At 38.6% G+C, this 14,552-nt stretch overlaps 2 protein-coding genes across 9 annotated transcripts in view; one reads left to right on the forward strand and one right to left on the reverse strand.

Annotated features, from left to right (window-relative positions):
* vav2 (vav 2 guanine nucleotide exchange factor) overlaps nt 1-7,246 on the forward strand; it is a 324,026-nt gene extending 316,780 nt beyond the window's left edge. For 6 of the 8 annotated variants that reach the window (XM_041811125.1, XM_041811128.1, XM_041811126.1 and 3 more), the window contains 3 exons: nt 575-664; nt 1,076-1,230; nt 5,703-7,246. In XM_041811125.1, coding sequence (XP_041667059.1) covers nt 575-664; nt 1,076-1,230; nt 5,703-5,750 — 293 coding nt within the window. In that variant the 3' untranslated portion in view covers nt 5,751-7,246. The remainder of the gene's footprint in view (nt 1-574; nt 665-1,075; nt 1,231-5,702) is intronic. The other 2 variants (XM_041811131.1, XM_041811132.1) reach the window with 2 other exon arrangements.
* Nucleotides 7,247-13,794: 6,548 nt separating this feature from the next.
* LOC121525319 (coxsackievirus and adenovirus receptor homolog) overlaps nt 13,795-14,552 on the reverse strand; it is a 45,331-nt gene continuing 44,573 nt past the window's right edge. Inside the window, exon 7 of the mRNA XM_041811230.1 lies at nt 13,795-14,011. Within this exon, the coding sequence (XP_041667164.1) occupies nt 13,795-14,011 (217 nt within the window). The remainder of the gene's footprint in view (nt 14,012-14,552) is intronic.

Consider the following 14,552-nt stretch of genomic DNA (forward strand, 5'->3'; position numbering starts at 1 on the left):
AGTCTTGTTCCTGTAATTGCAGATTAAACTATGAACACCACTAGTAAAAAGCACTGATAAGTCAAACACCTCAGTTAATGAACTGTTGTACAGTTAGGGGTACATTTAACCCTTTGAGTGCGTTTTTCTCACTAGGTCTTTTGTGACACATTTGTTCTTTGGAGGCAAAAGCCATGCAATCTTTTTGTGGATCTGGCCATTAGTATTTGGTAATGGTGATACAGTCCAGACAAGCATTGTACTGGAGGTGTGGGTTTGCAAAATTACTTTTACAGAAGCAAAACACAAAACAGTGTTCCTTATTAGTAAAGTTTTACACTTTCCAAGTCGAGTGGTTTTTCTGTTAACTATTGTTAATGTTGCACATTGTTACAAATGACTGCATATTTTATAATACCAAACTGAACCATTCAAATCAAGATGACATTTTCAAGGTCATGAAAACTGAACCTTTCTTATGAATAAAAAAATCAATGCACAAGCTCTGCATTCATTTACCTCTGCTTGTCTTGCTCAGGCTCTGCATGCTCCCTTAAAGCAGCTTTATTTCCTCCTCTTTCTCTTCTCCTCTCAGCAGCCACATGCGCCTCCTACAACTTCTCCTTCCTCAGTCCACAGGGCCTCAACTTCTCGTCCTCTCAGAGCTCAGCTCCCTTTTGGTCAGGTACTCTTTGTCTCTCTAATCTCGCTGCTGTTGTCTTCCCGCTCCTCATCGCCTGTAATTTCATAATGAGCCTCTGTGCTCTCGACCTCATTACTACTTCTCTGTAGCACTCTTTTCATTAGTGTGAACATTTTAGCTCTTCCCAGGATGACACTAGCTCATTAAATCAAGAAAAGGAAACCAATTTCCTCTCCCATGATGAAACAACTTGTCTGCATGCTCATTTATCACTGTGAGACTGCACTGTGACATGCTCAACACTCTTAACACCATGATTTTCTTGACCATCCTTGTTCTGCTTATTCTTCACAACTAATTACTACAATAAAGTTTAGTCCAAATTCTGTGAAATGTGCTGTTCAGTTCTTAAAATGCAGACTAATTAAGCTCAGATTGTTTCCGCTTCCACAGTGTTCACTCCTCGGGTGGTCAGTACAGCAGTTGCAAGGTATAATTTTGCAGCGCGAGATATGAGAGAGCTGTCTCTCAGAGAAGGAGACATTGTCAAAATCTACAGCAAGATTGGAGGAGACCAGGGCTGGTGGAAAGGAGAGGCCAATGGACGGGTGAGTTGACCATAAATGTCTATCTATTATGTATAGGGACAACGTAGATCCAGACTGAAAATCCACACGAGCGAAACTTGAGAGCTGCAGTCTTTGTCAATTAGCTCTATTTCCTGCTTTAATGAGACAGAGCCTGCTGCTGGCTTCATGAAATTAGGGAGTAATTCAGGAACTTTATCATTAAAGTACAACTCTATGGGGGCTTCTGTATGCACCAGAGTCTCTAAATTTAACTGTTCAACCATTTATATTAAAAGCACTCCTTAAGTAGATGGTTGAAAGGAAAGTTAGAGCCTGGCTGCTGGGAAAGGTGCCAAGTTTAATAGGCAGGCACTAAAACTGGATGTGATGTCAGCTCTTAATTGTAGAATCCTCTGCATCAGGCTGTAAATTTGACAGTGTTACAGAGTAACTAGGGATCTATAGCTGAAGTATGCACTTAGCTATGGGCTGCTGTGCAGATAAGCTGCATTGTGAAATCTGCTGTTAGGGTACAAAAATGCCTTTTTTATTGAATTTTTCTTCAGGATCTGTTTACGTCTTGCTTACAGCCATTGCTAAACCTGTCCGCTCTACAAAAATCCAGGTTTATTTGTGCTAATTTTCAGAAATATCCCATTACACTTAATTCAAGCCACACTAAACTGACAAGTCCAGATAAAAATCTTCAAAATATAAATAGCAGTAGATAGAGCCTGCATTGCTACAAATAAGTAGAAAAATCTGCAGTTGGGGCAAGCAAAAGTTTTTCAAGTATACTGAACTGAGATGCAATAAATGATGTATATTGTGCATAATTTCTCGAAACTATTAAACTGATATTTGTACCATTTGTCAATTAAAAATATACAGTGCTTAACAAATTTATTAGACCACCCTAACCCTAACCGAAGTAAGGTTTATGTCACAGCTTCCCCTAAATTAACAGCATTGGTAATTACCAAAATCATTTTTTATGTTTCTGCAATGGTTAATACACCAATATGTAGAAACTATTTAACCCAAATGATATTTTTAATGCTAAAATATAATTATCGTTGTTATCCATGAATTTTCAAATGTACTGATTAACAAAAAAAACAGAAAAAATAGTAAAGCACATTATTATTTCTTGATTAATATGTCAAATTATAGTTATTTACTTGCATTCCTGAACAGAAAAATGAGTTTTAGTGGTTGAATGTTATGCTTGATTAATTTCTGACTTCTCAGAGAAGCCCATTGAGCCGGCTCAAATTTGGGTGAATTCAGTTTGAAATCCCTCATTCCTGTTCAAAATAGTGAAACGTCGAGAGCTGACTGAAAATGAAAGAGTCCGCATTAAAGCACTTCATGATGCTGGATGGTCTTTGAGACAAATATGACAGGTGGTCTAATAAATATGTTAAGCACTGTATGCAATTAGGGGTTTAATTTATTGTTGATTTTATCTTGTATTATGATTTTTGCCTGAATATGTACGTATATTGATGGTTGTTCAGAATTACTATGTGAGACTTTTTTGGGGCAGTTATTAGACAAATACACATACATAGATCGGTTTTTCATGTGGCCATGTGCATGGCTAGATTTACATTTCTCTGACATTGCATTACATTGCTACCACAAAAAAAGAGATTATGAACAATACAACTTAAAACAGCATGCCTGCCAAATTTAAAAACCTTGTCATAAAAAGGAAGAAAAATGTGCTATACAATTTCATAACAAAGAAAAGAAAAAAATTAAAGCAAATAACGAAAAATACTGAAGGAAAACCTAGAGGGCTTTATGTGTGAAGAAAGTAGTAGTAGTTGCCACGTATACTTTTTTCCCTCCATAGACAAAGGCAGTAAGTAATTTTTTGAAGATGATATCTAAGTGTGCTCATGCCTTTTTTCCACTATGAAGAAGACATGACCACTCGAGGTCTGTTCTTTCCTATGGATATCTGGGATATGAGGGTAGGAGGTCTAACCCTGCAAGGCTGGTGGATTGGCCAGGTCCTATGCCTGTCATCAGGCAGATCCATCTTGCAGAGCTCTGATGTGGAACGTTAGGGCCCAGTCAGAAAAAAATAGCTGACCAGTCACCATTAGCTGACCAATCGCCAGCAGATACCCCCCAGAACAAAGGGGTATCTGCTGGTATGGTTTAGTTGTACTGCAAGCTGGTAAACAATAGCTGCCACCAGTTAAGAGACTAGTTTAGATGTAGCTATAGTGGTAGTCTTATTAGAACTGAAAAGCACTACTTAAAGCTTTTCTTGGTGGAAAAGATGTCTTTGCTTCTCACAACAGTTTTTGGTAAGAGTTTGGGGAAGGCCCTTTTCTATTCCAACACGACTGTGTCCAAGTGCACAAGGCAAGGACTATAAAGACATGGTTTGATAAGTTTGGTGTGGAAGAACTTAACTGGCCAGCACAGAGCCCTGACCTCAACCCGGTCAAGCACCTTTTGGGTGAACTGGAACGGAGATTGTGAGCAGGGTCATCTAGTCCAACATCAGTGCCTGACCTAATAAATGCTCTACAGAATAAATGAACACACATTCCCACAGAAACACTCCAACATCATGTGAAAAGCCTTCCAAGAAGAGTGGAGGGTGTTATAGCTGCAAAATGGGGGTAACACCATGTTAAAGTACATGTATTTGAATACAGTGCCATTACAGTTTCTGTTGGTGTAACGGTTAGGCAGGCAAATATTTTTGTCCGTACAATGTAGGTTTCTATCCATTCATCCATACAGAAATGAACATATTTGCATAACAAACATGGATGCTTCATTTGTATATTTACAGAGCTACAGTAATTACAGTACATAAGTGGAAATGGGGTATAAAGCCCAAACAAAAAACATGAAGCACTTTTCGAAGCTTGCAGAGTGTGAAAATTCACTTCTTTAGTGCTGGGAGATCAGCTCATAAGACCTTTTTTGATCAATATCAAGCCCATTTTAGCAAGAGAAAACAGTGTATGAGTAAGAAGTAAGAGACTAAGATAACTTATATTTGAAGCACCAATTGTCCAGAATCTTGCCACTGGAGAGTATTTCCAAAACAAAGTACTCTCTTGCACCTTCAGTGCAGCAGCATTTTCATGTGCACATCTGAAAGTTTTATTTGAAGTCACGTATCCTCTGAAATCTTCCTTGGTTGTTTCTTCACATATGCACATCACAGTGGGAGGCTTTCCCTGTCAGACGGGAATCTCAGGAGGAAATACATGATGTAAAAAGAAAGACGTGGAAGTAGCAGCAAAGCAGCAGAGACCATGTATGTGTAATTTCACATTTTCACGGTATCAGTGAAAGAGAGGAGACTTGCTGGCGAACAGGAAGTACAATGAATCAATTCCATCATGTGCATGGAGATTACACAGATTGTTCTATGTACAGTCTATGCTTTTGGGCTGTTTTACGGGATTAAAACCTCAGCACACCCTCATTGTTAATTTTTCTGGGTTATATCCTACTGGATATTTCCCTGACAAGCTGCCCTTACGCAACCCTTAAATGTACGTTTGTACTGGCAGGAAAAACTCTGGGGAAAGTTTGGGGTTTTTTTGGTTTGTTTGGTTTTTTTTTTCCAAAAAATTGTGTTTGATCAGCTGTTGGATAATTTATGGAATTCCAGATGCCTTCAATGCCCACAGAGTATTTGCATTCTTAACCCCCACCATTGCTTCTTCTGGCTTATCTTGTTTTTGAATCACTGTCAGGCATCTGATACATCTGCTGCTAGGCTAGTTTAAACTATGACATCCAATCAAAAATGCTGGCTGAAACAGGATAAGATGAGTGCTTTTAGATTACTGTATCAGGTACAAATGCCCTATTTTAAAGGTCACTACTGGGATACATCCCCTTCATGACTGTAAAGTGTGCACGCAGTATTAAACCAAGAAGTCATTGATACATGATGCAGGCTTCAAGTGAATGACAACCCATGAGACCAATTATATAACACCTAATAGTCCTTTTTTGAAATGTAATTTAAATCCATGTCTGTTGATTCAGTATTCATTGTTCCAACAAGGAGGAGAAATTGTTGCCTAGCAACAGCTGAAATTTTTTAAGATCAGTTGAAGCTGCTGTCTTCACAGTGCAGTTATCAGAAAATATTGCACTCCATTGACCAATACGGGAATGTATATGGAGTGTCTTTAGTGTTGGGTTTTATTGCTGCACACACAATGGATTCACTGTTATGTTACTGAATGGTTATCCTGCTAAATGCATTGCTTAAATGCAAGTTAGAATGTGCCTTAGAGGACTTAATTAGCATCCCTGGTTTACAGTCTTCATGTAGAGCAGAGTAGCTTTTGTGTGATGCATAGATGCTGCACATACAATGGAATCACTTCAGTGTTATTGAATGGTTATGATGCTAAATCTTCAGCTTAAATCTCAGTGCCTTAATGGGCATAATTAGCATTAGATTTTCCACCATAGGGGTGTTTATATCTGATAATTGCTCTTTTATGTTGCAGATTGGATGGTTTCCCTCTACCTATGTGGATGAAGAAGGAGTGCAGTAAAGCTTGGATGTTTGCTGACCCTGCTCCCTTTAAATCAGGAAACATCTTCTATCTACTGTTCTCAGAGAAAATTATTCACCCTCTCCAGGAAAAAAACACAAGGACAACTTTTTTTTTGTGCTGGATACCAATTTTTCAGCAAGTGTTTCTACACCTTTTCTCTATCTTCAGTTATGCATCAGCTTTGCTTCTTTTTTGCAGGAGATCCTGTTTAGTTTCTGTACAGGAAAGAAGAAAAAACAGGCTTTCTGTCTGCTTTATTGAACTGAAGACAGCAGAAATTGACTATGGAAAGCTTTACTTTGAAAAGGCTCCCCTTTGTTGCAGGTCTATGCCAGTTGAAATAATTGTACAGTATAGATAATTTATTGAATAGAGATTATTATCATCACTAATGATTATTGTTGGGGGGGAAATTTTAGAGTCAGCAAGGAATCAGATGAGAAAAGTAAGAAATAGATAAAGAGACGGATGCTCTGTTTTCACGTTGAGAGATTTTGCCTTAGTTGTCATGGTGATGCCTTGTGGGCTGACACCAGTGGAGGGAATCGACTTTGTTTGACTGGTTTTACTTCTCCATGTATGCATGTGCCCATGTGCGGCCCACACAAACACACACATACACAAACACACACACAGACCAATGTACAGTACGGTGCCTTTGAAGAATGGTCGCTTACTGAACCTCAACATCAGCCAGTAAAGAACATTGCCATCCCCTAAAAGACGAAGGGAAGAGGCACTTAAAGAACATCCTGGGGACAGCTCGCCTTGTGAGCCCACATAAACAAGATGGTGAAGCATTTAAGTCATCCAAACCGGAGACTAGATGGACTCACAGAGACAGATGGAAGGTTTTTTATAGCCAACAACAATGACATACGCAGTTCATGTCAGGTTTGGCGTCACAAGTCTGTGGGCGCCATCAGCTGTATGTGAAAGGGAAACATCAAGACATTCCATTCAACTACCACTCCACACTTTTAAATCTTGGTGTTCATTGTCTTTGATTTATTTGCACAGATCAAGATTATTTTCTAAGTTTTGATAACTGGACCAACAGTTTTTTTATTTTGTTTTATTTGAAGCCAAATTCAGTCATGTTTTAATGTCTGCATGGAATTCTGTTCCATTGTTATGATTTTTGTACATTGCCTTATTTTTACAGACGATCAGGTGACGGGATTTTTCTTTCCTCAATGTTGATGATTTTTCATGTGTGAAATCCATTTTGGTGCTGTGCAGACTGGTGAAAATTAAAGTGTCAGAAGACTTTCAATCTGAAGGAAAACTCTGTGTGCTAATTAAAATGAATCCAGAGGTGAAGCCCCTTCATCATTTTTGTGAGTTTCTAGGGCTGTAGTGATCAGTGTTTCATTTACTTTGTGCTATACAAACTTTTAAGGGCCATTTTGACAGCAGTGTGTTGGCAGACAGATTTTGCCAGTTTGCATATTGAGAGCATTCATAAAGTATTCAAACCCACTTCACTTCTTTCAGTTTGTTATGTTGCAGCCTGTTGCTACAGTTGAAAAACTTCCTTTTTGTTCTCATTAATCTATGCTAAGTACCCCATCATGACAAAGTGAAAACAGAATTTTAGAAATGTTTGCAAGTTAATTAAAAATTAAGAACTGAAATATCACATTGGCGTACTTATTCAGACCCTTTGCCAAAATACTTGAAATTTAGCTTAGGTTAGTCCTATTTTCCTTGATTGTTGCTAAGATGTTTCTACAGCTGGATTGGAGTGATCTGGAAATGAAATGCGACAATGCAAATCAGAGCAAAAACCAAGCCAAGAGGTCAAAGCAACTGCCCACAGAACTAAGAGACAGGATTGTTGTGGGCTGTAAAAAATATCTGCTGCACCAAAGGTCCCCAAGAGCACAGTGGCCTTCTTAATTGTCAAATGGAAGAAGTTTGTCACAACCAGGACTCTTCATGAGCTTGTTGTTCAGCCAAACTGAGCAATAGGAGGGAGAAGGGCCTTAGGCAAGAGAGGGGACCAAGAACCCAGTAGTCACTCTGAGTGAGCTTCAGAGATCCTGTGTGGAGATGGAAAAAAGTTCCAGAAAGACAACTATCACTGCAGCCCTCCACCAATCTGGGCTTATGGCAGAGTGACTTGACGGAAGCCTTTTCTCAGTGCAAAACACATGAGTCACACACACAGGTCATAGGTCATTCAGTTTGCTAAACACTCGAAGTGAAAGCCAAGTTGCCTTTTACCACAGGTAAGGTCAGTGCTTTTGCATGTAGACGTGGTCCTGATGACTTGCTAAACTTCAAAGCAAGCATCTGAATGAGGATTTAAGTGACTCTGAATGTGGCATGGTGGTTGGTGCCAGACAGGCTGGTTTGAGTATTTCAGAAACTGCTGATCTACTGGGATTTTTACACACAACCATCACTAGGGTTAACAGAGAACAGTCTGAAAAAGAGAAAATATCCAGTGAGCAGCAGTTATGTGGACAAAAGGCTGAAAGGGGTCCAACTAGCAAGGTGTACCCAATAAAATGGCCAGTAAGTGTAAGTCAACATGATATTTCAGTTATTTTTTGAAATTAATTTACAAAAAAATTTGAATGCTGTTTTCCCTTTGTCACGATGGGGTGCTGAGTGTAGAATAATCTGATTTTTTTTTTTTTTTTTTTTTTTTACTGTAGCGTCAGACTGCAATATGAGAAAAGGGGGTCTTAATTCTCTCTGAATATTCTGTATGACAACTTTCTAATTCTTTTTACACAGAACATGAAATATTCAGTAGCCTCTTCCGCTCAGCTTTATTTTTAACTTGTAGTTTTAACTGTTTTCAATCAATTTGATTTTTAGAATACTTACAAACTGTATGCACAGCCTTACCTCTAACCCTTGTTTTTACCACCCACATATTTCAATATTAATATATATTGACTGCAGCTTACACTGAGTTGTCTTTTCTGAGAGAAAGAAAATAATAAGTGCTTTACTGAAAATGGGATTCTTATATACAGTGATGGGGCTGCCCACTTAAAGCCAGCGATTGCAAATCAAGCAGATCCTGAGTCACCTTGCACTCTGTCAGTTTTATCTTTGCACTTTTGTTCTCCTTAAGCTGCAGCATAAACACATAGCAATGGAAAATCAACGGCCAAGAGGGCTGTGAACTTCACAAAGCCTGTCTTTCTCTTTCTCTCTTTCTTGGGAGAGGTCTTGGTGTTTCCTGTAGGAGATGGGACGGATTAAGTAATCAGAAGAATAAATACATAAACACAATTATGGATGCACTTAAGGCATTTCACATTTTGTATCAGAGCACAATTGTCTCCCCTTTTCTCTCCCTCCTGGTCTAAGTTTACATCAGTAATGTCATCCTAATCCTGAGCTCACTAATGCGTGTGCACAGTCTGATACTGCAGGTGGAAATATGCTCGTAATTGATTTTTTTAATTCATCAAGAAGAAAGAAGACGCACTCAGGAGGCCAGAGCAGTACGGGAGAAGTTCCAAACTGGCATATGCTCCCATACCTGACCTGGCCTGGCTGAAGACCATTCACCTATGACAGCCACACTCACAGATCATTCATCTGAGACCCTGTATGTGTCAGAACGGAAATACATGCAACAAAAAAACAAACAAACAAAAAAGGATTAAACTTCTGGTTAGGGTTAGGATATCAAGAGTTAAAAGTTAAAAGCCTGACATGCAAAACCTGATAACAAAACATTTAAGAAAGCAGAGTAAAGCATAGCTTATGTATCTCTGCAAGCTACATAGCTAATGAAGCCAAAGCTAACCTCACAAAGCAGCTATGTAAGCTACGCAACTACATTATATTATTATGTAGCTCAGTTAGCTTTGGATATGTTTGCCAAAGCTTTGTCACTCAAGCTAACTTAGCTGTAGATAATGGAGCTACATAGGTAATGTAGCCACATAGCTAACATAGCTAAAGCTAAGCTTACAAAGCAATTACAACATAGATATGTTATCTATACAACTACATAAGCTTTAGCCACATTTACTAAAGCTCGCATTGGAAAAGCTAACTTATCTACATTAGCTCATGTAGTAACATTAATTACATAGCTAGCATAGCTATGTTACCTTTAGCTGAAGCTAATGGAGTTAAAGCAAGCCAGCGTTTGTGTAACTACTTCTAAAACAGGTCTATAATTATTTTATCCCTGGTTAATCCTCAGACCTTAATTTCTGTTTTATTTATAAATGAAAACTTTTTCTAACATAGCAGTTGTAGCTTACATAGCTCCATTAGCTGCGAAAGCGATGTAGATAATGAGCTACTTAGCTAATGTAGCTTATGAAGCTAAAGCTCATGAAGCTTATGAAATCTATATGAATAAAGCTACAAAGCTAATGTTAGCTACATAGGCAAGGTAGCTACGTTATCTACATAGCTCCCATAGCTATGATAGCTGTAGCTACATTTGCTAAAGCTCACTGTGCTAACTGTAACTTTAAACCTCTGAATTTTTTCTGTTTTATTTATGAAATGTTTCTTAGTCTGATATGTTTGATATGTGGTTATTTTATAAATGTAACTTCCAGACTTTGTTCATGAATAAAGTTGAATGTAAAAAAAACAGAAAAAACATTGTACCTGCAAATTACAGCACTTCATTTCTAAGATATACAGTGCCTCAGATGAAAGGTCTGTGATAGTGGCCATCAGAGATGTACGGTCTGCAGCGAGACCCCTCTTCATTATTATTATTTTTTTTAATACTAAAATTAGTGCAGAATATTTTTTGTCCCATTCAACGATTTGAAAGACTAAAAATAAATAAAACCTTCAATGCAATTTAAAATATGTGTATTTTAGCGTAATGGATCATATTTATGTTTGTTGAAGCCAGTGCAGTAGATACTTGTGCAAAATCCTGACTCACGTCTGTCAGGGAATGATCACTTAATAGCTCGTACTATAAACACAGGATGGGACGTTGCAACAGCGTCTGAGCAGAGCGCCTTTTTAATCATTGTTTTCTACTTCTACATGTCTGAGGTTGCAGTAGATCTCAGCTGTCTGGACTGGACACTAGTCAGTCACCATTTAACCTAATGAGCATGTCTTTGGAATTTAGGAAAAAGTTGGAGTACCTGAAAAGATCCCATTCATTTAGGAGAAGACAATTCATACACAGAAAGGCCCTATCTGACCGGGATTCAAACTGGGAACCTTCTTGCTGTGAGGCATCAGACACTGCACCACCATTCAGGCCTCATATAGAATCTATTTGAGATTTTTATTTTTCCCAGCTGTACTTAATCCAGAGGACACGTGCTGTTCAGGCAGTTGCTGGGACTGTAAAGCACTGCAGGAAACACTAAAAACAAACATGATGTAACAGATAAAAAAATAAATAAATAAAAATAATGCAGTTTACCCCCAAAAAGTTCGAAGATGATGAAATGCAGGTCAAGGATGACATGAGTGTTGTGAACTGATGCTTTGTTTGTGAATGAGCTGGGTGAAAGAGCTGGCTCTTGTACGTGAAAGATAAGAACAAGCTTTCATCTGAAAGCTGGTTTCCTTCCTTCTGTTTTTGTTGACTTGTAATAGATACTAAAAAAGCCCGAATATTACCAAATAGAGAGCAGTTTAGGTACCGAGAGACTGGCTTTGATTACTGAGCTGAACCAAATGGTATTTATCTTTAAAATGAGCCAGAATTTCCATCACAGTGTGTGAAGCTGGACAGACATAAATAAAGTCACGCTTTTTGCTTACTGGCAAGACCATGCCAGTTAATGGTGCAGCCTTTCATGCAAGCCAGTATGCATACTGTCCACACAACAAAACCAATATGGAAGAAGGCATTCCAGATCACCTCAACATGCAGTTTGGCTATTCTATATCAAATATGCACTGAGAGCTACTACATGTTATTTGAATGCCTGAAACAATGGATGCTAATGCATGGAGTAAACAACCCTGAAGACTGTTAAAGACTGTTTAATGCAGTTTTGAATGTTGAAACCCAGACTCCTGCAGAGATCTTATGAAGTTTGTAATCCTACCAAGCTAATTAGACTGATGAAATTCTCTATACAGCTTTATTTGTAGCTGTTTCTATGTAATAAAAATGCTGGTATTGGGTGAAAATAAATAAATCAACAAACTCAAGCTGACCTAACAAACTTGAATTATTCAAAATCACCCCACTGAGAAGTAAACTGCAAACAGTGAACACATCAGCTTTCGCTTGTTCACGCAGAATAATGAAGCAGAAGATGCTGGCATGTTCAGTCTCTAAGCTTTGGATGTGCTATGATGTGTGTTTTTGCAAAAATGGACCGCCTAGAGAAAACACAAAAGTCTTAGCACAGTTTGAGGGAGATGCAGAAGCCCTCCAATGTTTCTGGAATGAGAAAGATGAAGAGGGATGTAGTCAATATTGATGAAGTGGAGAGAAACATTGCATGTGGCTAGTGGCATAGCAAGTCCTGTCAGTACATCCTCTAAAACTTAAGACCTTGATTGTGTTTTTAAAGTTTTGAAATGGTTTGGTATTTCCAAATGAGGTCTATCATAAAATTAATATTTCTTCTTTTGTTTGAATTTCAGACTGGAGTCCTTTCAGATTCTTCTTTGGATTACAGTGGCTTCAAAAAAATATTCACCCCATTGATTTAATACGTCAATCATGGTCAATATAATTTGGCTTTACTGACCAAAAAAGCCCTCTTTAACGTCAATGTGAGAATGAATACTCACCCTCCTCAAGTCAGTATACAGAGGATACACCTTTGGTTGCAATCACAGCACCGTCTGTGTGAATAGGTCTCAGTCAGAGTTGCACATCTGAACACTGCAATTTTACTCAATTCTTTTCTGCAAAACTGCTCAAGCTCTGTCAGGTTGCCTAGGATGAACAACCCTTTACAAGTCCAGCCACAAATTCTCTACTGGATTGAGGTCTGTGCTTTGACTCAGCCACCCCAAAACATTCACCATGCTGCCTTTAAACCATTTCTGTGTAGCTTTGGCTATGTACTTCGGGTCATTGTCTTAGTGGAAATAAATCTTCTCCCAAGCCTTAGTTCTCTTGGAGACCAAATAAGATTGTCCTCCTGGATTTTCCTATATTTTGCTACATTGATTTTACCCTCTATGTTACATAACTCATTCAGAGTAGGTGTCTTGGTGGCCTTTCTCACTAGCTCCTTCATGCACAGTCATCAGCTTTTGAGGATGGCCTGATTCCTTCCATTTCTTGATGATGGATTTAACTGAACTCCGGGGGATGTTCAGTGCCTTGGATTTTTTTTTTTTTCATCCATCCCCAACCTATACTTTTCAATAACATTTTCTGAGTTTCTTGGAGTGTTCTTTTGTCTTCATGGTATAATGGTAGCCAGGACTATCAGTTAACCAGTGACTGGACCTTCCAGGCTCAAGTGTCTTTATACTTCAGTCACTTGAGACACATTCACTGCACTCAGGTGATCCTCATCAGCACTACTAGCACCAGTTGGCTGGACCTGTGTTGAATTGGGTCAGTCACTCTAAAAGGGGTGAAAATGTATCCTGAAATCGCATGGTATAATAGGAGCTGTTGTGCTTATTGTTTAGTGATAACAGCTCCCTTAATCATCTGATTTGTCCAGTGCTTCCCTGGATGTGAATGAGTGTCATTGCTAACAGCTGACGAAATATTGCAGAGTGACCTGGAATACACTTTCATGGTTTGAAATAATTGGCAACAAGACAGTGAATTATTCTGTAGTGTGTTTCAGACATTTTTATGCAGATATGTTAAAAGTAATATCTTACACAATTACTTCCAGCCCTAAAAACACTTACATTCCTGAAAACCCATGTATTTTTTTTTTACATCAGTCAGTAACAGGACTATGTCTCTTGGATTAGTAAGCCTGAACAACATTTTTAAATCTCACAGCAGTTTGAATTATTTTGTACAGACTTTAGCAACAATCCCACTGTTTAATTTCAGGTGTCCAAACAGTGCCAAAGCTTGTCTGCAAACATCACAAAGACGGACAAATCCCCCTCAGTCCACAGCTCTAATTGATCATCAGACTGCGTATCCATACTTGCTGTCATACTTGACTGGTGTGCATTTGTCTGGTGTGTGTCCTTGGCTGCTGTTGGAGGGGGTGAATGTGAATGCTTCGTTGAAGGAGCTGGCCTCACTCCCCTCAACCTGACTGTAAGAGACATGTGGCTGCTGACTGGTGCTCCGGCTAGTATGACGACTCACAGGGCGGCTTTCAGGTGGAGGAGCATCCTCCCTGTTTGATAAGAGAGCAGAACAGAGAGTGGAGAAATTAAAAAGTTGAAGGATTTTACTGCAGTGGAAATAGTTTTTTGGGTTCAGCAATTTGGATCCAAAAGAATTAGGGCGTCTTTCGTATCACGGTGAGACAGCTAAGACGGCAATTGTAGAAGCTGAGTAAATGGACAGAGCTGTCATTTTAATAAATCAGAACCTATTCATGGAGCTTTAGGGTAGAGCTGCATGGATTTTTACGCTGGGTGGATTTGCATAAAAATGCTTGCTAATGAATTGTACTGAGTAGAGAACAATTTTATTACCATATATCCGTGTAACCAGGAAAATGTTGCAAAATAGATTCCAACTCCAAGAAAAACTTTCAGAGTAAGTCTTTATAAACAGGTCAGGATTTTCATAAATGAATCTACGATTGAAAGGGTGCATCTACAGAACATTAATCAGCCATATTCCAATTTTCATTGTACAGGAGGATCTCAATGAATTAGAATATAACCAAAAAATTGATTTATGTCAGTAATTTAATTCAAAAAGTGAAA

This window comes from Cheilinus undulatus, linkage group 17 (assembly GCF_018320785.1).
Source record: "Cheilinus undulatus linkage group 17, ASM1832078v1, whole genome shotgun sequence".
Classification (NCBI taxonomy): domain Eukaryota; kingdom Metazoa; phylum Chordata; class Actinopteri; order Labriformes; family Labridae; genus Cheilinus; species Cheilinus undulatus.